Source organism: Nomia melanderi, chromosome 4 (assembly GCF_051020985.1).
Source record: "Nomia melanderi isolate GNS246 chromosome 4, iyNomMela1, whole genome shotgun sequence".
NCBI lineage: Eukaryota > Metazoa > Arthropoda > Insecta > Hymenoptera > Halictidae > Nomia > Nomia melanderi.
Genome location: NC_135002.1, coordinates 9,119,178 through 9,144,146, shown reverse-complemented (window position 1 = coordinate 9,144,146; position 24,969 = coordinate 9,119,178). Strand labels below are relative to the sequence as shown.

At 43.0% G+C, this 24,969-nt stretch overlaps 1 protein-coding gene across 4 annotated transcripts in view; it reads right to left on the bottom strand.

The window, feature by feature from the left end:
* The window catches only part of zfh2 (Zn finger homeodomain 2), a 165,871-nt gene that overhangs the window by 32,407 nt on the left and 108,495 nt on the right, over nt 1–24,969 (bottom strand). For 2 of the 4 annotated variants that reach the window (XM_076367281.1, XM_076367282.1), the window contains exon 6: nt 5,108–5,178. The exons of the other annotated variants lie outside the window; for them this stretch is intronic. In XM_076367281.1, the coding sequence (XP_076223396.1) occupies nt 5,108–5,178 (71 nt within the window). The remainder of the gene's footprint in view (nt 1–5,107; nt 5,179–24,969) is intronic. 4 annotated transcript variants of the gene reach the window in all.

The window sequence follows — 24,969 nt, the reverse complement described above, 5'->3', positions numbered from 1 at the left end:
AGTATTTATTATGAAAGGTTCTTTTCCCTTTTCGCGAATTTCACGAGAAAATAGTTCCGCGATGTGCGCGAGCCCTTTTAAAGCAACGTCACTCTTATTAATCTTTAGTTGTAAATTGTTATTATGGAAGTACTGGCCGACAGGGAGAAAAAAAACATTAGTTTCCGCATGTTTTTCAAAGACAACCCTTATTATTAGAAGTGTATCGCTGGAAAATGCGTACTCATTCTACTGATTCTTGCAAATGTATTCCGATTATATGGCTGCTTTGTACTTTCCTATATATCACGGGACGCACGATTGCCGCGCGGGTTCTTACGGTGGGAGGCGCCGAAAAAAATAGCTTCATGTCACGAACGATCATTACAGAGTTTTTCAAAGGAGGGTGACGCGTGGCAGAGTCAGGGATAACCCCTGACCTTGGACAAAGCGCGGAAACGGTCATTCGCCCTGACTATCGTTCGCAGCGTGCAGGTGCTCGCCTATTAACAGATAAAATAGTCATATTCCTAGTTTCTTTTTCCTCTTGCCGCGTAACTCGTAACGGGATTGTTTAAGATCGCCTCAACGCGTACTTGTCGCATTTATTATTAAGCAACGAATCAATGAAACGATATTGATTTTCATGGAATAATTTTCGAATAATGAATTTGGAATAATAATAATTTCATAATAATTCATCGACAATTTCATTCCTCTATTCTACCAGAATTTGTCTCACATTTCGAGTAACTCGCGGTATATCACAAAAACGGGCATGTGAACGAATGAGAAAACACAGTAAAATTCGCAAAACACGTTTAGAGCTTCAAAATAAATTCGACGAACGATATGCAACGCTTCGAAGCTAACGGAGTCTTCCTTAAAATGATCGGCGACAGAGAAATGACTATCGACGAATGTTAGCGGCGACATTCCGATTCGCGTGATATCTCATGTCGCGCGGTAGACACGGCTCGTCGCATTGGCAGCGATGCGACGTGTCGTTCGCGAAACGGCACGGCTGAATTATTCCTCTCGTGCAATTACCATCGTTTCCGTTTAAAACGTTTTAATCCGTACGACGACCTGTCGTGTCCCGCAGTGACATTTTGATACACGTCTGGATTCGGCCCACCCAGACACGGTTCTAGGCAGTCACGAGATACCGCGGGGGAAACGGTTGCGAAACGAACAGCCGGGCAGGAAAGACGGAGGTGCTTCGATCGGAACGTCGATTTCACGCTCCGCGCCGTCTCTCATCGAACGTGATACGCTGTTTAGTCGATATGTCACCCGGCGATCACCCGTCGCGCCCCGACACACACACACACGCGCGCGCGCGCGCGAGACTCGACCGGAAAGAATAATTCCGAAGCATCTAACAACCCGTGTTTCACCTTCTCCGTGTCACCTCCAACCCTTTCCTTTTGATCGTCGGTTTTCCTTTCTGCGTCGCGACCCCAGCCGATCGAAACTTCGACAACGAGAATCGCCGGTGCCAGGGTTCATTGCGGAGACGTTTCATTATTGGACCCACCCCGGTCTCCTGACTTCTTTGACAATGTCCCGCCTCTCGCGGGTCAACAAAGGAATTTATTTTTGCGATTGCTGCGGCACCAAGTGTCTCGTGACTACTGACGAGCGATAATTGGATACCCCTCCGCTTTCGTCGATCGCGGAACGTTGGTTAGGGTGTTTATTCCTTGATCTTCCAGCGGGTTCGGGAAATCGTGGATATTTATGTTGAGGGTGTTGGTTGTCTGTCGAGTCGGAAGTTAATGAATTGATACGAGGTTTGTTGGTACTAGAAGTGTAAAGATAATTTGTAATAAAAGCTTACGGTATAGTAATTAATATTTTCGAATTTTTCAGGGAGAATTTAAGAATTAGGAAAAATTAGAATGACAGGGAAGTTGATTCGCGAGTGCGGTTATGAATCATTGAGTAGCGGAACTGTACAATGTTCTTGTTGTACGTGTACTATGGAGTTGCAAATATCGATTCTTGCTATCTGTTACTCCTTTTAGACTTATGAGAGGGAATTCTTCAATTTGTCATTAGAAAGCAATGTAATTTTGACTTTGTTTCAGTATACACGATTATTGCAATATAAATTACAGAGCGAAACGGGAGATAAATTAAAATATAAACAATGTGCTCGAAATTGAGTAATTGTACATTTATCTAGATTCATTCAAGTAAATTATATTTAGTTATTCAATGAAAATGGTACCAATATGGACGGAGAAGTTTTTGCTGCGTAAACGTGTTACGCAAATCACGTTATCGGAGGAATTAGAATTAACTACATGAAAATAAACGCGAAGTAAAGCCTGTCCCGTATGATGAACCTTGACCCGCAACGCGACCCAAAAACAGTCAAGTCATCCCGTTGTCATGTATATCTGTAATCTTCCGCATTGTACCAAACAATGTGGACATTGAGCTCTAGAATAATCTGAATGCTTATTACCGTCATCCCATTATTCACCGCGTTAACCCGTTACCGAGACCTCTTTTTACGATTTACCCAAAAATAATCTTGCATAATCATCTGTTAACATCGAGGACCGAATTACCATGGTATCACTGCTAGCCGAATAATTAAACTTGTTTGGAACAAATCTCGGTTAGACGCAGTATGAAAACATGGATTAGAAACTATGTATAACAGAAAATATATCTCAAGCTACAGGAAGTAGAATAAATAGAAATCAAAATATAATTTTGTGTAATTCCTCATAGTGGAACCTTTTTACTGTTGACGATTATTAGTTATCAAAATATAGTGGTACTTTTAGTCGTAGATATCCACGGTCTCCCTTAAATTGTAATTCAATAGTTCCACTCGTTAGATAACACCTCGAAATGTACGATCGAATTAGATATACAATTGTTTCAAAAAATTTGTTTACAAGTTTCCACTTATCTGAACTTAGCCTCCCAATAAAATCACATGATCAATGCTGTACTATTAAAATATTACTGATATTTTAATATTATTTTATTATTATTATCAATACTATTATTAACTCACGAAGAAACCGAAAAAATCTATTATTACAATTTTTAATGTCAACATTAAAACTACCGAATAGTGTATTAGACTTTTTGAAATTCCTGCATAGAATCTCGAAGGATGCATCTACCGAAACTTTAACCGATTTACAATTCAGTTTGCGTATTGCTAAATTGATTTCTTTAATAATTTCTCAGAGAAACATCTGTTACCTTTTTCATAATTGAGAAAAGAAAAAATCAGGAATGGTTATTTTTGACTCGTCTGGTTTTTTTGGTGTTAACCTCCCAGTTGTTTTAGTGTTAATTGAATCCTATCGGAATTTGGCAATTAACAGATCCACGAAGAGAGATGTTCGGCCGTACTCGACTAAAGTATTTCCTTTCGAAAGAGGACTCGCGGTGTATCTGCGCGTACACGCGTCCTTGGCACGGGGCGCGGGAGATCCGTGATACGCTGATTTGCATGGAGGGTGAGGCACGCTCGAGTGGAATCGAAACGGAGGGGAAGAAAGGTGGAAAAAAAACTTCTGGTCGCGCGCGACGTAATTCAAAACAAGGTTGCGCCGCGCGGGTTTCGAGTTTCATACGGGGGAAAAAAATGAACACGGCCGGGGGAGAGAGAATTCGAGGGTAGGCGGGCAAGTAATTTGAGGTTAGACTAATTTTGCACGCGATGAAAAAAAGTCGGTTGGGGAGGCGCAGCCACGAGTACGAGGATAAAAACGCGGACGTGGCTTATGGGGGCTCGTGGAAGTAATTAGAACGGCGATTTCGTCACAGGGGGTTGGTACGTAAGAAACGACCGTGAAAATGGATTACAACGATTTAAGGTTCCGTCGATTTTCGAACTTCTTTGAACTGTTACGTTCCGTTCGCGTAATTCGATGCTAACACTTCAACTATCGCGTGTTGCGTTTTGTAGCATTGATCTACGAGGGGTGATTGTTTCTTTGTTTATTTGATTGTTCTTTGGAGAATAGGGTTAGTTAACGATTAATGGATTCAATGAATTTATCTGCGATTTTTATGAGTGACACTTTGAAAACAGAAAGTTATACTTTTTCTAATATTTCAATAGTTTCATTCCATTTGAGAAGTTTTTTAAGCATTACTTGATAAGTTTTGCAAAGAGAGACGGTGGTAAATATCGTTCAAAAAGTTATTTGATGTAACGTAGGGAAAAGTATGTCGTATGAATATTTTAGTTCGTTAGGTCACATACTTCCTGATTAGTCGTTCACAATTAAAGTAGGACGGAAGCAATCAATTTGACAACGATTCGTATCTGTCACCACGTAGTATATACTGTTTCTCGATATAAAATGGAGAACTTTCCGAGTTTCCTTTGAAGTGCGTGGTATGGCGAGGCGGCCTTATTGTTATGAAGTTCTGAAGTTTGATTACACGTTACTGCGTGTAATGAACGATTCTACAGAAAATCCACGGGCAGCTACACAATTAAAGAGCTGCTTTATGAGTGGATATACATACATACGATAAAGCAGCGACACGTAACGTATCAGAACTGGCATGAACGTGTCCGCCAGCTTTCTCTTTCACCGGCATCGATTAAATAAACAATTGCGTTCGCGCTCTGTAATCGGTCATTGCGATTTCCTATCAGTCTTACGTGTGCGAAGGAATTCATTAACCGTTTAGAAATTTTCAATAAAAACATTAAATTCAAAGGAGAACCGGACTAATAATTAGACTCGATAATTGTAAATGATTATAAAATACTAATGAAACTAATAAAAATTCTATTCGAAGGAATAAAAATAAAATTGTCTAAATAATATTACGATAACGAATGATAACAACTTAACATAAATTTTGTTTCCTCCGTCTGAAGTAATTCAGTTAATTTTCAGTTAAATCGCAGTTGACGCAAATAGCATTAACAAGAATACAATTCTATCGGCGTTCACATAGAGATACATACGGATGCAACTGTCGCTATCATTGAACAGTAGCAACGAATTCATCTACAACGTGTCGAGCACGCTAAAAAACGTAAACAATACGAAAAAGTGCACAAACTAATTTGGCCGTGGTTCCATCGTGGTACCACGTAAATATTTGAATATTTATCATTGTTACTGACCTGTTGATGGCCAGGACGCGACTGAGGCTGGGAGAGAACCTGGCCTGCATGGTCTACTTGCACCGCTGAAACTATCACAAGCATTTGATGTTTTATTCGGTCTTGATGGTGAGATTCTTATTTTTTTTTTTCTTTTTAATTTACAATTTTCCTTCCTTTTTACACACGAAACAATTTTGAGTGAAGAGCAAAGGACACGATCTATGCATCTTAGAAATCTCGTACCGGCAATGGAACTCTTTTGTCAATTCGAAATTCGAGAAATGCGCGCGGGAAACGCGACAGGTCGCGTCCATTGCAAATTTCTGAACTGATTCGGAGAAACTACTATACAGAGCAGGCCAGACTCTCTCTCGTCTCGAAACCGACGCCTCCGTTGTGAATATGCAGAACTCTTTTTATAGGCGTTTTCACTCCGTTTTGCCTTGGAAACCGTCACTCGCATTTCGCCGCGCTACAGAGTTGTTGCGACAATAAATATTCAGCACTGATCGTTCAAGTAGTACAGATCAATAATATCGCTCGTCATTTTCATATCGTAGACGATTGTCGTTTCGTTCTTGGCACGCGGAGTCCGGTTTATTGCGAATGCGGGGACTTTTGTGTAACGTGATTTATAGTTCACCGACGAACGAGCATTATATGCGACGATAGCAGTCTGCCGAACATGAAATCTATATATTCGGACGCAATTGGCTTCGTGCATCCGTCGCGGACACGCTCATTAATGAAAACGTACGTCGGTAAATCGTTCCCGGTGTCGGTTCATTTAATTATCAACTGCACGCGGAAGAAACTTTAATTCCATCGCAACGTGATGAATATCCTTTTGAAGTGAACGCTGTGAAAGAGTAGCATACGAGTCGCAATGGATAATTGAAAAGAAGCGTTTTTAAAGTATTTAAAGAAATTGTAGAATAATCGTAACGGTAAATGTGAGATTTCATTGTTGTGAAATATTGTAATCTATTATTGTATTAAGTATTCAAGATTTACGAAGATAAAACTGTTTCTTGTAGATATAAAAGAAATTGAATTTATTACGTGTTTAAATGGAAGACTATGACACAGACATCGATCCAATAAAATTGTTATTGTACTCGTTTTAAAATTCATGGAACTCTCCTTTCTATGAACAGAGTGCTCTGTCTTGGTAGTATGGCAACACTGTACATAGTTAAGTATCGGCGTCAGGTAACGCAACCTATAATTAACATGCGGCGCAAACTGCGCGTATGAAATCGCTGGTCGATAAAAGATATTAACTAAAGTGTTCTACTTTTGCAGTCGTTTCAGGTAAAATCTTAATCTTCATGCAACCCTGCCATTTTAATGTTTCCGTGGTGACAAGAAAACCCCTAAAAAAATTAAAACCAGTTAAAATGAAAGGATCTACGGCTAAAAGTAAACGTGGAACTGTGTAATTTCATCGGAGTAACGATTACACTACAGAAATTTATGCAATTTCCTAACTTAATAAGATATTTCATAGAGAATCATTATTAACATAATATGTATTTATTACAATTATAAATGCAGTTGCTTCCATATATCGCAGACCTTTATATTAAATTGCAACTGTACAAAATCTATTATCTAGTAAGATACCTCTGAGAGTAGCTACTAGAATAATCAAAGTTTAACATTTCTTAGCTTTCAAGTTGAACCCACATGCGTGAAACATTTAAACCACGTTTGTTCACTTTGCTTGAAACGGAGAAAAATAATAAACAAACCAACGAACAAAGTAAAAAACACTATCTAAACATCATTTCAGCGAGTATCCAAACAAAACCTCATCGCAACAATGACGATTCCGAAACAACGGGCCGAAACAGCCGCTGGGCCGAACGAAAAATTTCCTCCCGACAATCCGCAACGCCACAAACCCAGAAACAACCGAGCCCATAAAATATCCGAAAGTACGTGTACCCGCGATCACATACCATTCAACATCGGGTGCCGAGGACCGAGTTGCCGCGCGCACCGAAAATGAATCCGAAAGCAGCTTCATCAGCATCGTTTCCGTAAATCATGCGAGGCGTCCTTTCACTTTTATTCCCCGAAGCGTGCAGGAAAAAAGATCCGAAAGAAAGAAGAGAGGCCCGCTCGAAGGGGCGAGGGGGTGGAGAGGTGGAGGCAAGAAAAAAGCAAGAGGCGGGGGAGGTCGGTCGGTCGGCCGTGGCGGGAGTTGGGGGCGACTAGGGGGATCACGAAGCAGCAGGGTGATCCCGCGATGGAATTTAGTTAAACAGTCGTCGTCGGGTACGACGACGAGGACGAGGACGTCGGTCGGTCCGGGTGCTTAATAAAAATCGAAGTCGTATGGTCGCTGCCTCCAACCCCCGTCTCACACATACTGAAAGCGGGACTCGGAGGGGAGGGAGGGGATGGGGCGCAGAGGAGGCGAAGCAAGTGCCGCGACCGTGTGCATACCCTCCTCGCCCGGCGGAAGGCACCCGCGTGGCCGCGTCTGTGTGTCGTTCCCCTTACACGGATTTCACCGGCCGTCGGAGAAGCGAGAGGAGACACCGTGGCGGTTTTCTTCTCTCTCCCGTTCGGCTTTGACCGTGTGTCCTGCCCGTGGCCCCGCGGTTCGGTTCCGTGGCCGGCGGTGCTCACGTGTGCGTCCCCGCAGCCGCGCCGCGTTTATAGGCGAAGAACGCGAGCGCGCGCGCGCCCCCTTCGGGCCACGAGTACGGTAGCGATACGTTTCTCCGACAAATAAATAAAACGAAACCGTAAGCGAGGGAATAAAATGTGATTTACAACGGTGGAAAGACAATGGCCGAGGCCCCGCACGATAATGTATGCGGATGGCGCGGACTGGTACCCGGGGATACTGACTTCTGATTGGTCGTGCCCCGACGACAGCGCTACAACGGAAAGCGATAAATAACTGCGAGCAGATAAAACCTTTCTTTCTGCCTTGGGCTTAGCCTGGCCACTCTCGCATCGGGCTTAGCACTCCGGGCTTCTTTCCCTTTCCCCCCTTTCTCTCTCTCACTATCAGCTTTCCTCTCGCTTGCTCGCTGTCTGCCTCTCTTTCTATCTACACTTCGGCTCTGTCTCTCTTTCTCCCACCATTTCTACCTTCTCGTTTTGTCTCCTCTCTTTTCCGTTCGTGGCACTCCCCTCCCCCCGCCGTTCTCGCTTTTCTTCTTCATCTCTCGGTCCCTCTTCTCTTACTCTTTTCGCGAAGTCGTTGTCTCTCGCTGGCCGCTTCCACCGAACGATTTCAAATCATGAGAGCCGGTTCGCACGAAACACGACAGCCACCGCTGCGTGATACGTGTGACGGGGAACCCTCGGTTCTGCTTGCTCCCCTTCACCCACCCCTCTTTTTCCTCTCTTTCCCTCGGCGTACCACGTTTCAGACGGTTCTATCGTAGTTCCGCGAGCTTTCCGACGTCTCGCCCCCGTTGTTCCACGGCGTTTCGCGGAACGCTCGATTTTTGTTGTTGCCTTGTCAATCGCGGACACCACCTCTCCTCCTCTTGCCGCCTCGGCCGATCCCGCGGCGAACAGGCGGAGAATCGGGCCGGGGCTTTGTATCTCGCCAACGGCGCCGTTGTGCTTCGCCCCTTATCTTCCGGAGCACCCCGACCGGTCGTAATCTCCGCTGTAACCGAGACACGGTCACCCGGCCAAGATTCGGTAAAGAACGACGCCCACGACGCGCACGGATTCGCGCCGCGGGCTGCTCCTCTCGGGATCTTGGAAACAATGCTAGCCGTGCTTCTTGGATCTCGAGGGAGTACGGACGGTTCGAAGGGTTTTCGGGAGTGTTTTATTCAGCAGCGATTTTTGGATGCTCGTTGTGACGGAGGTTTTATTATTTGTTAATGTAATATGACTATTATATACGATGATCGGTTTTTTTAGGAAGCGTTGGGAATTGGAAGGCTAAATAGACGCATGCATTGGAATTGTAAGAATAAAGTTACGTAGGAAATATGTCGCCCTGATAATTCTTGGTTGTTTGATTCCGATTTTAAGGTATAATCGTTTGAGCTAGACGGTGATTGTTGTGCTTTTCAAGTAGCAAATTATTCTCGACCACGTAACCACCGAAGAAGCTATACAATTTTAAATTGAGTTTATGAAGCATTGATTTCTAAAATGGTAACAACTCACTTGACACTATACAACACGCTTTTAATCGAACATTAACTGAAAATTTGGAAAATTCTATAAACCTTTGAGTAACAAACACTGTAAATTGTAACGTCCGCGCTCCGCTGAAAATGTCACAAAACCAGAAGCACATTCGCGCCGAAGAATGTAAATTTTCCCCACAGTTTCCCCACGTTCCGTTCTCGGGGTGCCGGAGACAATAGAAGAGAGAGACGGTACCAAGACGATCGATCGTTTACCGGGCCGAAATGATGGTGACTGAAATTCAAGGGGGATTAACGAAGAGGGTAGGCCTTTACAGAAATATGATATTTTCCCCCATAGTAGCTCGTTAAAAAATATCCAGTGACGAGGGCACAGCACTCCCTCAAAAGTAGCAGACCCCTCGGACTCTCCTAATTTCCCAGGGTTGCCGAATTTCCATCGAAGCGTTACCTGGCGGTCGTTACGATACACCGGGAAAAGAGAAAAACTCGTCGAAAAGGAAAAAAAAAACTGGTGAAACTCGGAAACGAACTCGGGCTTTCGCCATTCAAACCGGAATACATCAAGCGAATTTAATTTTCGCGGAAACGATCGAACCAATCCCGTCACTGACTTTTTTTGTGTCCGCGGGCGCGCGCTCGTGTGCCCGGCTGATAGCCAATTTTATGTACACCCCCATTTGGCAGCGCGTTGCGGCGCGATCGGATGCCAAAAATTTTCTTTTTCGCCGATATCGGGCCGATGGGCGGTATTTAATTAAAAATCGCGAGTTGCCGGCCAGATGCCGGCGTTCAATGAAAAACACGGTGAACGACGGTGACCGGGCGGGGGTGAACAGGGGAACGCAGAGCAGCGTGGGCGTGGCCGATCTCAAATATTTTGCGCAAACGAGTCGGGCACCGGAGGAAGGGTGTCGGTGCGGCGCGGCGCGGGGCGCAGAGATGCAATTATTTAAAACAGCAATCACGGAAATGAAAGAGAGGATTGAATAGAGTCGCCTCCCGAAGTGGAGAACGCGGGATATTCGAGCGGCGTTCCCAGCTGGAAAAACTCTCTAAAGGCTTTTCTTCCGGGCCGGTGAGCAGCAATGCAAACCAAAAATCAAACGGGATATCGGAGAGCCGCCACAGTCTCTCTTTTTTTCCTTTCCTTCCCCCGCGTTCCTTGTCTCGCGCGTGCCCCGAACACCCCTGCATTTAATCCTCGTGTTTTATTTGCGGACCGGCTCGCCGTTCGCGCGCAAATATGGCCCCCCGTTTAATTTATTTATATTCCGTCGGCCCCGGGGCAAAAAATGTTTGCCGTTTTCCTTCGGTCTCGTTACGCCGCGCGTGCCATTAGCGAGAGTCACCGTCGTCGCTGCCATTATACAAAGCTAACGCGCCGGAAAACGTAACGGGCAAAGGATTTTCGTTTGTTCATCGGGCTCGCGGATTGGCCGTTCGATTTTCCGAACTTTTATTTCGTTCGTGCAAAGGGAACATTGTTAATAGCGATTGGCATTGAACGTTTCACGTTTGAATGAAAGCAGCGAATGAAATCCATTTGCTTGAAAGTGGAATTTGGATTATTGCTTGGAATAGTGTTTCTCGATGATCGTGCGTTAAAGATATAATTATTTGAAGTAATAATGGAAAGTGTATATATAAATATAAAAGACTAGATATTGTAAATCGATTCGTTATTTAATCAAAGAAAATTATGTTGTAATTGTACTGGTTTTCGTAACAGTTTCCTCGCTGAACTAGTGGAGACGAACTGCCGTAACAGTAAACGGTAGTTTTGCAGAAATAATGGGAAATGAAATCCTACGGAAATAGATTTCCCTTTGTTACACAAATTGTTAGACCATCGAGGGATCGGCTGAAATGTGTTCGCATCGAGCGTGTCCAGGTTTCCAGGCAGTTTGACACGAAATCATATTAAGTTTATTGTTAAAACATGATCGATGGACGGGCAAGCGATTATACAGATTACGCCCGGCAATCCCTGCATTTGCTCACGTATGATAGACACCCCTGGCCAGGCTTGAGAACAAGCCACCACCTTTCCCTCTCTAAATCCGCCCCCGGTGACTTCTACAGCCTTTCACCGGACCCTCTTGAAAACCGGCTATCGCCTTTTGTGTTTGCCACATCAGCGAGAAAGCCACTTTTGTCGTGTATTTGTTATTGACCCTGATGATTGATCATTTTGATTCGATAATAGAACCTGATAGCATCGACTGAAGGTAGGCGGAGACGCTTGATAAAAACCCGGCCACGTTACAGCTCCTCTTCGAAGAGATAGCCGGACTAAGGTTCTTAAGGTTTTACTCTGATTGGTCTTGATGTTTGTGAACTGCTCCCTATCGGTGCGTTCATACGCTCTTTTCACACGTGAATCGCGTTTCCAACATTTACACCTTCCAAAGCTATTCCGTTTAGAATGCATTTGAGTTGCAATAAACGCGTATGAAGATATTCGATTGAAGTTAAGAGTATCGTACACGAAGAAGTGAATAATTGTAATTACATGAACCCTTCGTGTTGCCACAGAAAATTATAAAGATATTTAATAACACGTATACCTCGTCAGAAAATATTAAATATTTCTAAATATTTCCAGTGAGAAATCTTTCGAGTGCGAACGATCAAATTCGAAGTAAGGCCTGAAATACAACATTCTCCAATAAAGCACAGAAAAAGTAAGCATCCGCATATTTTACTCTGAAACTGCTTAAAGGAATCTCTAGAAAAAAAAAGAAAATCGAACGGTCCGAATTACCATCGCTCGTAGAGTGAAATTACCGAGGCGGATAAGTCTCCCCGAGTTTCCCTTCCCGTGGTTAACAAACCGAGGAAGGAAAAAGGCGGGACGGGCGAGGTTTACAGGAAAACCATCGCCTTTTTCTAAAAAATCGACTGGTGGGGTGGTATCGGGACTTTAATATTCTTCGACAGGCGTCTCTCACCCCTCCGCAGCCCGGCAGAGGGGGAATTTTTCGTTCTGCCGGCATATTCCCGTCCTTTGGCCGCGGTTTGCTTCGAATTTTAATAACTCGGGGAATGCTCAGAATCCAATAATGTCCCGACCGGCTTTCTACGTACGAGCACGCGGTTTTTCCCGTGACTAGATTCGTCTGCTTATGCGGCTACGTGTACACGTTACGATATAGAGAAGCCTTCCCCCGCTGCGACCATTATATCCACCCCTACTCCGGACGTCCGTCTCGTCCAGATACGCGTTCGCGAATTTCTCTCTTGGACCTCCTCCCTTCCATCCTACAGCCCAGCCTCTTACCTATGGAACTCACCCCCACGGCTTTGCTCCTGAAAATCTCATATTCCGGAATGACGACGCAATTTCAACCCCTCCGCCGTCCGTCCCCACCACCCTCATGGTCTTATGGGGGATATTCTTTACACTACAGAAATGATCAGAATCCAGGCCTTCCTCCCGCCAGTCGATTATGAATAAATTTCTGCTGCGTCTATGATTCGCTGTCGAATCACGCTGACATTTTCGAAATCATGGGGATATCGATATTTTACTTTTAATATAAAAGACATTAATAAACGGCAATTGTTGGTTATGCTCTACAAGTTTTCGTAGATTATATTCATAGTTCCATCACGTTTCACTCAAGGATACCTTGGTGATTAATATTTCTTAAAACCATACGCTCCGACACTAGATACAATCTTACACACTGTATGTATCATCTTCACGAAGAATCGGAACAACAAAGAATTAATTACGAGCTCCCCTTAATAAAATTGTTTCAAAAATTCTCCCGTGCAACAATTTACCGATAATCGGAGTTATCACAACAAACCGTCTAATCCCCTACGTCATACAATAATCTCTGGACGCGTGCAAAGCGTCCATCACGAGGAACCAATGAAAACGTGAAACTGCAAAATAACAGGGGACGAAGCGGGCCGGCAAGGGTATCGTGTGACAACGATCCAAGAATTCCGCCATTGACGCAAGAACCCTAATTTCTAGACCCCCCCGGCCGGATCTCATTCGTTCCTCGATTTCTATTTCAACCCTATTCCCGGCCTCGCTATCTGCGTCTCCCGAAGCGAAGCATTTACGAGAGAATCAGCCCTCGAACGTAGGTGAGAGATCCATCCGGGATTTTGGGGCACCTGCACCCCGAGGAATAGATTTCAAGGGTGGCGCGAGGATCGTGGGGGTGGAACGCTACGAGGAACATGGGAAGGGGGATTGCGACGAGGAGTCGCGACCGATCGTCGACTCGTCCCGAAACGAGAATGGAGAATCGAGAATCGAGGAAGAAAAAGAGGATTGCCGGGTCAAGGTGGTTGATGGCAGTTAGGCGGAGGGGTGGCAGTGGGCGAGGGGCTGGTTCGAGGTTCGAGGAATAAGGTAAGGATAATCGAAGCAATCGAACGGCGCTGGCTGGCTGGCGACGAGGGCGTTGGGCCGCGAAATGAATTTCACCCCTCGAAGAAGGGTGGAAAAAAAGAAGCACCACCGTGAGCTCGCGCACATACACGAGTTCACGAATACATTGATCCCGGGAACGATGCTCGGGGCTGTTCGAGGAATGATAACGCCGCGCTAGGAGGAAGATTTGTGAATACATTAGAGAAAATGCGCGCAGGGGGTGGTGTGGAAGCGGGAGGGCGTGAAGATGGACTCTGAGAGATGGCTGGATCGGCTCCCCACGGGAAACGCCTCGGAATCTCCTTCTGCCCGGGTATTTATCTTGCGATCGCGAAAGTTACGACTGCCGGAAGTCAACGAACTTCGGTGCCGTTCCTTAGGAAAAGCGGGGGTGAGATCGTCGTGCACATCGTTTCGGATTTAAGGCTCTGCCGAGCGCCGTAAGTCCTCAGCAATTTGTGCTGAAGACTTGCTGCTGGGTTTGGCGTGGTTTCGATGAGAGTATGTGGCTTGGAACATTGGTCTTTGCGTTTCGAGATGTTAATTATTTGTTGAAATGATCTGGAGATCTTGGAGACGTATCTTTGAAGAAGACTTCTTATCGGTATTCTACGCGGTGAAGCATCGATTAATAATGGAAAGCGATTAAATACGTAACGGTTTGAATTAAATTATCGTTAAGCGCCAAAGCTGATTAAGTTTCTTGAAGCTTTAAGTACATTTACAAATGATTTTCCTTCGTAATAACATAGACGTTTGAACGTAGCTACTTTCAGTTTGACAAACCGAGATATCAATTTTCGAATAAAGGGACACGAATCGGCACGGAGGAACGAGGATCGCGATCGTTTAAAAATCTTGTTAGCACGTTCCCACGATTGTGTCTCATCTCAGTAGTATGGGACACCTAATTCCGAACTCGACAAAGCGATCGGATCGATCTAAATTGCTCTCCCCCGTTACTTTCGCTTTTCGAGCAGCCCCGTTGCTCGAAACGTTCAAAGGACACCGTGTTTCGCGACAGTGATAAAAAGAGTCGTCGGTATTACGAAGGTGGAGACATCGTTTCCGTCCCCGATCCCCGTCGTTTCTCATCTCTGTCATTTCTTTTCGCCTCCGCCGGGCTTCTCGCTCGCTTACTCTCCTGTCGAGAGACTGATGGCGGTTTATATTACGCGGATTCATATTACCACCAATTAAACTCCTATACCAGCCCGGGCCTGTGGTGTTCATACGTTATACTGTGGGATATGGGACGTTGGTACCTGGTGCACGGCTCTCCTACACGCTCGTCTTTAACATTTCCTACCGGGTGTCTATTATACTCCGTCATTTTTGCTTTAACCCTTTCGCGGCCTCATTAAACAGTAAAATGCGACGGGAAAGATATATTCGTTTATCTAACATTACCTTCACGTCTAACCAAGAATTCCGACGAACATTTTGGATTATTTAAATTTCAAAGGGTTTCAAATTCTTTACGAATTTCATTTCAAAATGCAGTGTAAAGTGAAAGTTCGAATACAATATTCTGAGTACCATGTTGTACGTCTCATAGTGGTGTCTATCGTTAGAAATTTACTACTGATGTTTTTGATTGCGATTTATAGAAGCGCTGTATTACTGTTTCCTAAAAGAAATTACCCTACCAATTTAAACCTTTGATTTCAGAGTGGAAATTAAGGAACGATGTTGCGTAATATTTAAATTTTAACCTTTCCTACAAATTGTGGGTAGCTAATTTTGAGCGTCCTTCATAAATTAAACACCTTTGACGGGTTACTTGAAGCCTATCTCGTGCCAAACGGCGGAAAGGTTAATTTTTCGCTGATTGCAGCCGTTGTCGTATTTCTCGCGTCTCTATCACGGGACTCATGTATCGTTTCCAGTTCATTATCGTCGTTAGAAGAATGTTTGCTCCTCCGTAAATTACACAGCGACCTTTGCGTGCGACGATCCCTCTCGCGGGAGATCCCCGGGCAAGATGACTTGCAATTACGCGTAAAAGTCATACTGACTAAATGAACGAGGAATGAACTTTGGAAAAGAAAGCAGTGAACGATCGACAATGATTTTGAGGCACCTTTTACGCCACGAATGTACCATGAAATATCGTTTTCGAGAATCGTAAATCAATTCAGAGGAACGCTTACAATATCTTACCTAATTATTCAAGAAACAATTTCAATGTCTCTAGAAGTACATCCAAAAACAACTAATTTCCATTTTCACATGAAATAATAGCCTAACAAGAAAGTAACACCAAAAATTATCCTTTACTAACCATTAAGAAATGTATGGAATCGTACATATATTGTAAACAATGGACATCATACAATTGGCTTCCAACTGCAGAACCATTAATTTTACATCCTCCAATGGTCCCAATTTCTACACACAAAGGTATACAATAAAAAGTCAGAAGAATCATTCCAAACTGATAAGAAATATTGAATAAAACCGTGAAAACAATTTGAAATCTACCGAAGTACCGTAAGGTCTCGTTTTCCCGTGTCACCCGGTGTACAAGGATGCGAGGATACCACCGCGCGAGAGGAGACATTAATATTAAACGTCCCCACCCGAGCGGCACGAAGATCACCGATAAGATTTTTATAGTGCGATCAGGTGGCGGTGGACGCGCATTGCCGAATCGCGCTAAGGTACCCTGTACGGCACTGTTTCCATCGTCCACGCGGACCGCATTTCCGTCTAATTTTCCACGATATCTGGCGACCGGCGGACAAAAGAGAGCCCGACGCAGGAGAAAAAAAGGAACGCAAACATGTTTTTAGCAAATCGGCTGTCTAAAATTAGCGGGTTGAACAATAGAGGAGCGTACTAGAGAAGCCATCAATTTTCTAGGCTCTACAACGGTACTGGAGCCAACCAACTCTCGTACCCCAATTCCCAGAACTCATTTCAATCCGGGAGGATAATTCTACGCCGAAGACATTCCAACGGTCAGTGAGTCCTTCCACATCATGGGTCAGACATTCTTAAAATAAATCTCTCGGCTGCCAACTTCCCGAAACTTATTCGATGAAATGAGCCACGTTCGCCGGGAACGCTAACGAAACCCGAGGTGAACTGTGGGGAACCCGATCAGCGTTATCGATGGGAGCAATTCGATTTCATCGGGCAATGTAAAACCAGGAGACAGAGCAGGTAAGGACGGTAGAATACAAAGTAGAAGAGGGATGTCATTCTAAATGCGTTGTAAACGAATATGAATGCAATTGTTATTAACGTTAAAACATACCGAGCAATTACAGTGACTTATTTCCGATTTTCATGAAAATTAGAACAATACGTTTCTTGAGATTCGAAGGATGTCCTAGTCTTGTGTCAGTAGAAATACACGAATTTATTTGGATATCTCTGGCAAAAACATCTTCATAATTTAAATACTTACAAAATAAAAATTCTGAAATCGGTCAATTTCATCTGTCCGGTAGGTTTACTGTTAAATCTATGCACTTTAGTTTTTACTTTTGAAATATGGTTATTGTTTATTGAAGATTAATTGAAGGTCAACATTAATACTATTATACTAACAAAGTTATAACATTATTTTTAACGATAATACCAGTTTCTTAATTCGAATATTAATTGTCTGTTAAGTGAATACTTATTCCTTGGATTTGAATAATAACCAACAGCAGAATAACAACAACGTTAACGATGAAATACATCTCTCCCAATTTGGCAGACCTATTTCTGTGAACGATCAACTTAAATCATCAGTTTTAACACTGTTACCCGTTAATAGAATCAAAGAGGATAGTCAAGTTCGATTAATTCTTGCGGTTCGATTACATCATACCAGCGAGGAAACCTAGAAAAGGGACCTATCGGCCGAGACGCGGGAACTCAGCGTAGATTAGCCCGAAGCTTCTTCGGGATTGAAAGTTCACTGGCATTGGGATTATCGTGAGGGCAACGATACGTGCGAATCACGTCGCGAGTCACGGCCCCTTTCGTGACCGGCGCTCGTGAATGCCGATGGGCGTATTCGTGTATACGTCCGAAAGGAAGAATCGATCCGAAAAGATCGAGTCCCGAGTATCCATACGGAGGCAGTGGCAGCGAGTTCCTTTCCTTTTTTCCCGTGTCTTCCTCTCTTTCTTTCTTTATCGATTAAAATGTATGTTACGATTGTTTCGGATCGGGCGCCGAGCGGAACGGAACGGAACGGTGAGAAAATTTCATCGCCCGACCGCGATAAACAGAAGTCATTTTTCTCATGAATATCCAGACGATCCAGCGAACTGCAGGTAATCGTAATTCTACAGTGACTCAGTTCTGGAAGTACAATATCGCCGACGTGAGTTTAGGAAAAGTTTCCATTTACTTGGGAATTATCGGAGTTACAGTTTTGCCTCAATTTTCTTGTCATCTATTTATTTGTTTATGTATTGGTATACTGATTGTTAGTATTAATAAGAAATATTGTCTTCAAATTAGTAAATTTTTTCCAATAAAAATAGCTAGTTTAATATTTTAGAATGTTCATTTGAAATTGTCAGTCTTAAGCGTCTGTTCGAGTTGAATCGCGTTTAGAGTAAATCACTTGGCGATTTCTGCTTGTCGGGTGTTTATTTATAATTAAGACACCGTGTATTGCGTGCAAGGTGACCAATCGTGTTCGAGGCGAAGCGAGGAACAACGGTAAGCTTCGTTGATGGGACGGAAAAATGTAACGCGGTTCGGGAGAACTTTTACGAGCCCCTCTTTGAATGCAACGTCGCGTAAGTTCGTGCGCCAGTGGTTTAAACAGACGGTAACAGGGATTGCCAACGCAACAGCGGGACCGTAACATTGTAATCATCTCGGAGGAGCGTAAAAGTCAGCCCGTTCGAGCGGACTTTGAATTTTCGAATCACGTCGCGGTTGAAGGTAGCCGTGTGTTCGCGATCCGGGTGATCAATTCTTAATGTAACTCCGCGCCATAGAAGGAGCCACCGTAATTTGTGCGAGTCATTTGAATACCGTTGTCATGAGCGTCGGTTCTAGAGATACGAAATATACAGGCTTCCCCCTTTTTTTTACTTGAATTTCACTCTGACCTTTACTCTTCCTGAGAAAGTCTTTTTCGCGAGCGATGCACGCTCATTTCGAAATGAGGCGAACGAGATCAATCAGTTAATTCAAAAAACTGTTTAACTTTTATGCAAAAGGGTATTAAGATAATAACAGTCAACTGATTGCTTTAAATTGTTATTTGAATGAAATTTTTGTCAATGTTTTATAAACAATAAGGAAAATAAGATGTGTACACTAATAATGTTCTATGATATTTTTATATAAACTATTCGACGAAACATGATCTTGGTAAATATATAGTGACCAGTATTCACACAAAGGGAAAACAGTGCGTTCTACACAGACAAGTTAACCGATAATATTCCTATAGATAGACATCAACGCTAATTTCTAATTTGATTATGCCAAGAAGACTTTTTCATTCTACCCAAACACAGGAAGTCGCAACTCCACAACGCAATGGCAAACCGAACAATCCTTCCGCGTATATTGAACGAGCACACGAAAAATAAGCATTCATCTAACGACCGAATTGTGCCCCGAACTGTCGAGCGATATATCACCGGGATTAATTATTTGCAGTATACGACAATTTGATAGGCAAACCCATTCATTTATTCGCAACAATGTTTCTCTCCCCAACAGCTTTTAACCCCCTCCGCTCCCGCCGGTAACGAAAACTTTACTATGCTGACGCGGCGAACTTTTACTTCGTTTGATAAGTTCCTCCGGTCGCTAAGTCGACCACAGCATGTTTAGCTTTCGGGGGACTCTGCGGAGATAAATAAGGGGAAGTCACTCGAAAGGGAAAAAAGAGAAGAAAAGCCTCGAAGTAAAAGAAAGAAGAAGCGTGAGGGAAGGTGAGCAAGTGGAAGAGAGGATACACGGATGGGAAGAGAGAGAGAGAGAGAGAGGGATGGTAAGCGTAAAGCAGGAAAGTGCCCCTTTTGTAGCCGTTGGGTGATAATTTTTAATCAGTGCATCGTAGGTCCATCGTGAACGAGCCCGGTCCTTTGTGCTCCTTTCGCGAGGAACCGAGAGGGGAAAGGTATTGACCAAGACCAAGGGCCCTCCGAAGCGGAAGGACAAAAGTTTCGGGATAATTGGGAGAGGCCAGACGTTCTGGAACCAAGAATGGGTAATCCTATAATGCTGATTTTCAATAGGATTCGCCGCATTCTTTACGATGAAATTTCGATGATTATGCATATAGGAAGCCGGCGGTTCGCAAGAGATGCTTTTCGTCCTGATTACCATAATGGAGAGATTAATTTTCGAAAGATTATTTGAAAATCGGTGTCTACCGAATTGTTGATGATACGTTGAAAGAAATATTCGAATGACTGTATAGACGAAGGAAAAATGTAACGGTTGGAGTTATTGTTTTGTTGAGTCTTATAATTAATAGCGAGTTACTTATAGGTTAGAATATTCTAAATAAAAAGGAGTGTATTCTTTTTTGACGACCAGTTAAGATCAATTTCAAAGGGAATAGAACACTTGTATTTGAAGTTAGAATATTTCGTAAGCTTCGATGTATGAGCCAACGACCACCTGAATTCCCTGATGAAGAGATCATTGCAAAATGAAGGAATATTCCAGTTGAATTCGTGGAAGTGTTTAAGAACAGTTACCGTTACACGAGACGACCAGTCATTTTGATAATAGACAACTATCTTTCTATTTGATAAGTTAAACTCCGTTTCAATTGCCGCACTTAAACTTTCAACTTGAATAAAGCTTCACGTTAATTCTTCCTTTGCCATGTTCCTATATGATACGGTATCGCGCTCTTAAAGCGCTATGCAATACTTCTGGTCAACGGCCAACATAGGGATATCCTTTGTATCCAAAAGAACTATTTAAACGACGAAGATTTTAATTAAATCATTCATTAAACCTTCCAAAGAAATGAAAAATATACATTAGCATCTGAAGCTTCTTCAATTAACAATTTCAAGTGTTCTCACTTTTCGCACAATTCGGCGCACTTCGAACTTGCACGTTTCATTGATTCGATTTTAATTCTGACCCAGTTCCGCAGAAAACTTGTAACCATCACACGAACAGAACACGACGGTTGAAGCAATTTACAGTAAACACAAAAGACCCGGTGAACCGCAAGCAAGACTAATGACGGAAAGGGAAACCGGCCGACCGGGCAAAAAATTTCTTCGAACCATCCTCGGGCATCGTTTCATAGTCAAATTAAAGCTTCCCCCAACTGTTGGACGAATGCGTTTAATTCAAGGAATGGGAAGACGGATTCGGAATCGTGTTTAATCGCCGGGAACCCCGGGCCGCCGCGGATCAGCATTGTTTTGCGGAATTAGGACTGTTCGGAGAGCGGGCCAGCGCGTCGAGAAAGCCGAGGGAGCCGAGGAAGAAGATGAAGAAGGGAAGACAGGATGAATTCGTGGCGGAGATGGAGCAGCCGCTGTCCGCATACCTTTAATATCTCCACACAGAGTCCTTAGTAGCTGTTGGACAGCCACGGCGATGACGTGACACTACCGGAGTTAAGTGGCGAAACGCGCGGGCAAAAAGCCGAGTGAAAAACCGAACCGAAACCGACGCGGAGCAGCTAAAACAAAGGAGGTGTGGAGGTGTGACGAAAGGTTGAAGAAGGAACAGTGGAAGAGCCCTCGCATCGGAACCGTCCGCCTTCTTTCGGCGTCCGCGCTTTTTCCGACCGAACTGGAGCCGTTCTCTCGACAAAATTTCATCTCTCCCCTTTCATCTCGGCTTTTTGTCGATCCGATTAATTTTATAATTCGATAGGACGTGTCGGTTTCAGAATGGCAAGTCAAAGTTAGGGTACACTCGTTTTTGTAATCTGTTGTGATGCAAAGTTGTTGTAATAGTTTAGAATTATTTTGTTACGGCACTTTACTAAATTGTTTTGTGACATTCGAGGAGTATTAAATTGTATTTGCATATAATACCGAGTGGAACGTTAATTAAATTATTGATGATAAGGAGGGCGTCTTTGATTTCTTTCTTATTCGAGTTGAAAAAATATAAATATTAGTAGTGGACAATTCGAAATGTCTTACAGAATTATGTTAAATGTAATTAATGGAAATCTCATTATGAAAGGAGTTGAATAACAAACTATTCTATTGACGAACAAAGAATTCGGAAGTCGGATAAAGTGACCGTTCAGTAAATAAAATACTTTCTACGGGGACTAAAAGAATATAAATATTCTACCCGTACGACTGATACAAGTTTATTGAACGAGCAACGAAATTCGATCAGACCCACCGACGATTATTAGGCTGCCTCGCGTGGGTTGGGATAAAAATTATTTTTCGCCTTGATTGAGATCTCCTGGGAGCAGGTTCGTGAGCCGGTGGTACACACATGTGGACCACATTACAAGATCCAGCCTTATGAAATATCAATGGCTTATTACTAATGTAATTTTTCGTTCAATGCCCGATGATTGCCAGACGCACTACCCCTGCGGGCCTTGAACTTTAACGTCGACGTGCGATAGAAAACTTTTTTTCATATACTTACACCTTCGAAACAGTTTTTAATCTCCTATGTAATTTATATACGAACCAGCAGGAAATAAATAATAAACAATGAATTTCATTTCCATTTATTTATATCTATCTTTTTATAAATAACTATACCTACAATGTACTTTCAATTAACACTATCGTCCTCACGTTTCATCAACCATTAATTAATAAATATTTTCGTACTATTAATATTCAGCTTGTAAAATAAATGCAAACTCAAAATAACCACGGAATTCTCTATTTTCAATAAACAACTACGAACAACTTATAACTCGATTTTATTTATAAACATTTCAATATAACTTCGACAATAACAATCGATGAGTGAAGTAAGATTTTAAGTTGCAAAGAAATCGAAAACTTGTCTCAAGCGGACACGAAAAAGAGGGGAAGATGGGTATAAAGCAGCCGATCGGAGAGTGGAGTTTCATTCTCGATCGAGCACGCGGCGAGGGTGAAGTGACAGGGATTAGAAAAAAGTAATCGAAATAAATCCGTGAGGCCGGGGCGAGACGCGGGCTTGCATGCCAAACGGCCATTTTTAAAACTCCGCCGGGAAAATAAGAAAAACTCATCAAGTAGGGATGATTGCCGTTCCTTCCACCCTTGCGGTGAGCAACCAACAACCCCTCACCCACGGGAGCCACCGTGGGCTCCGTGCTGTTCCCTGTCTGTCATCTAAGTGCTACCACCCCCCGGCCGGGTCTACAGAAATTCGCCTACGGGTTATTGTCCAAGTATCTTCGCTATGTTGACCTTCGATAATGAAAGAATATCCAGGGAGCACGGGGCAAGAGTGGATCCAAAGGAACGTGGAAAATGTTGAAGATTAATCTTCGAAATATCGAGCATGGGCAGGGTTGCTATAAAATCCATTTAAAAATTTCAGAAACTATTTTATTATACACTAATAACGAAGTTTGTAGATATTTCCTTTCTTCAATTGTTTCAGTGTTTTCCAAAATGAAACTTTTGACGGTGGTTAGTAAGAAGGTTATGTCTTTCTTTTGAGCTTATATGTTGACGTAGATAATAATTTGAAGTAAATTTGTAGAAAATGTTTAATCCATACTGAATATACTTTGATTTAGGTTCCCAAGAGTGTTAGATGTTTGAAATTTTCGAAGAATGAAAATTAAATTATTATGGTAACTGAAAGTGAGAATTTCAGATTATCGGGCACAAGGATCATTGGGGTGCATATTGTTGCCGGTTGTTCATTAGATAAAAAGGGTTCGTCAGACCGGGCCGCGGGTTAATTTGAAATTCTCCCTGCCCGTCGAAACCGCGCTGCTAAGTCGTTCTCGATGAAAAATTTCATTTTCCTCGCCCTGAAGGTTCCCCTACCATGCAGTACTTTTTATGCCCCTGTACGCGCGTTGATCCAATATTTGCCTAAAGAAATTCAGAAAAGTTTGTCGACGAGCCCTGAAGCTGACTGCCTGCCGCGCGCGGCTTTTCTTCAGTCAATTTTCTCCTCGCGACCCTCTTTTCCGTGGTCGTCTTTCCTTTTTATAATACTTCTACGTGCGTCGAGGGGTTTCGCGGCTGTTGTTAAGCAATGCAATGATACCGCGCGGGCGGCGATAGGTCAGATGGAAGAACCTCTAAAAGCTGGGTACACAATTAATTCAATAGATACTAGAATATATTTAATTATTAAATAACACTGCATATACAAATAATTGTAATACTCGAACAGTGTCAAGAACATGAATACATTAAAATTAATCTAGTCTTCGAGTACATAACTAAAGGTACTTTTTAACATGTTAAAAAAGAGAAACGATAAAACATTGAAGAACGTCGAAGCAGGGACCGATGAAATTCCTCGACGCACGTTTTACAATAAAAATTGTTCCTCGCGGGAATTCATTCATTTAAAAGAAATGATTCTAGAGAAGCTCGTAAAAGCAACACCTAACAAGTACCGACACGTTCAGCTAGAGTCCCGTGACATTTACGAGGTAATCGTACGCGACAAAGGCAAATTACGAAATTTTACGGGGTCCCTGGCGCAATGAAAATATCCTTTCTTCGAAACCACAATTATAGACGTATTATATGCCCGGGTTGGCACGCATTCCCTTCGTTCTCCTCTTTTTTCAATCATTCGGCCGGTCGAGCGCGAGATTTGCGTTTAAAGGCGTTACCACGGCGTTACCACCCCGTAAAAAGAACGGACAGCGACGATCCGTGAGATAACACTCGATTCTTTATCGCGTTTTATAGCCGTCCGGCCGGGCTCTTCTGTTTTAGGCTTCAACAACGTTATGTTTTACATTTCCACGGTCCCGAACGGTGTAGTTTCGTGGGCTTTCCCATGGCACGGCTGTGTTTCTCGGTCCGTCCTGACTTTAAGGCTCGTTACGCGTAAATGGAGTACGTACTTGGAATCTTTTTACGATTCGAATAATATGTATGTTAAATAAATATTAAATGACAGACCGCCGTCGAAATGTTTAAGCGATTTACGTTACCAATAAACACGGCAGATAAGTCACATTTAAAAAAAAAATATTCAAGGTCGCTGAGATAACGCCGAGGACATCGTTTGACGTTCAATCGCGGATAACGCAGATTCTGCATTTCGAGTGACACCATTCAAGTTTTATTATTTTGTACAATGAAAAGCTTGTCATGTGGAAAACTAACAGTTTCGAAATATTTTCGATCAATTAAATGAAACAATTCGATAATTAATTATTGAATTATTTAATCGAATTAAAGATCAATAATTAAATCTGATTATTAATCTCATTC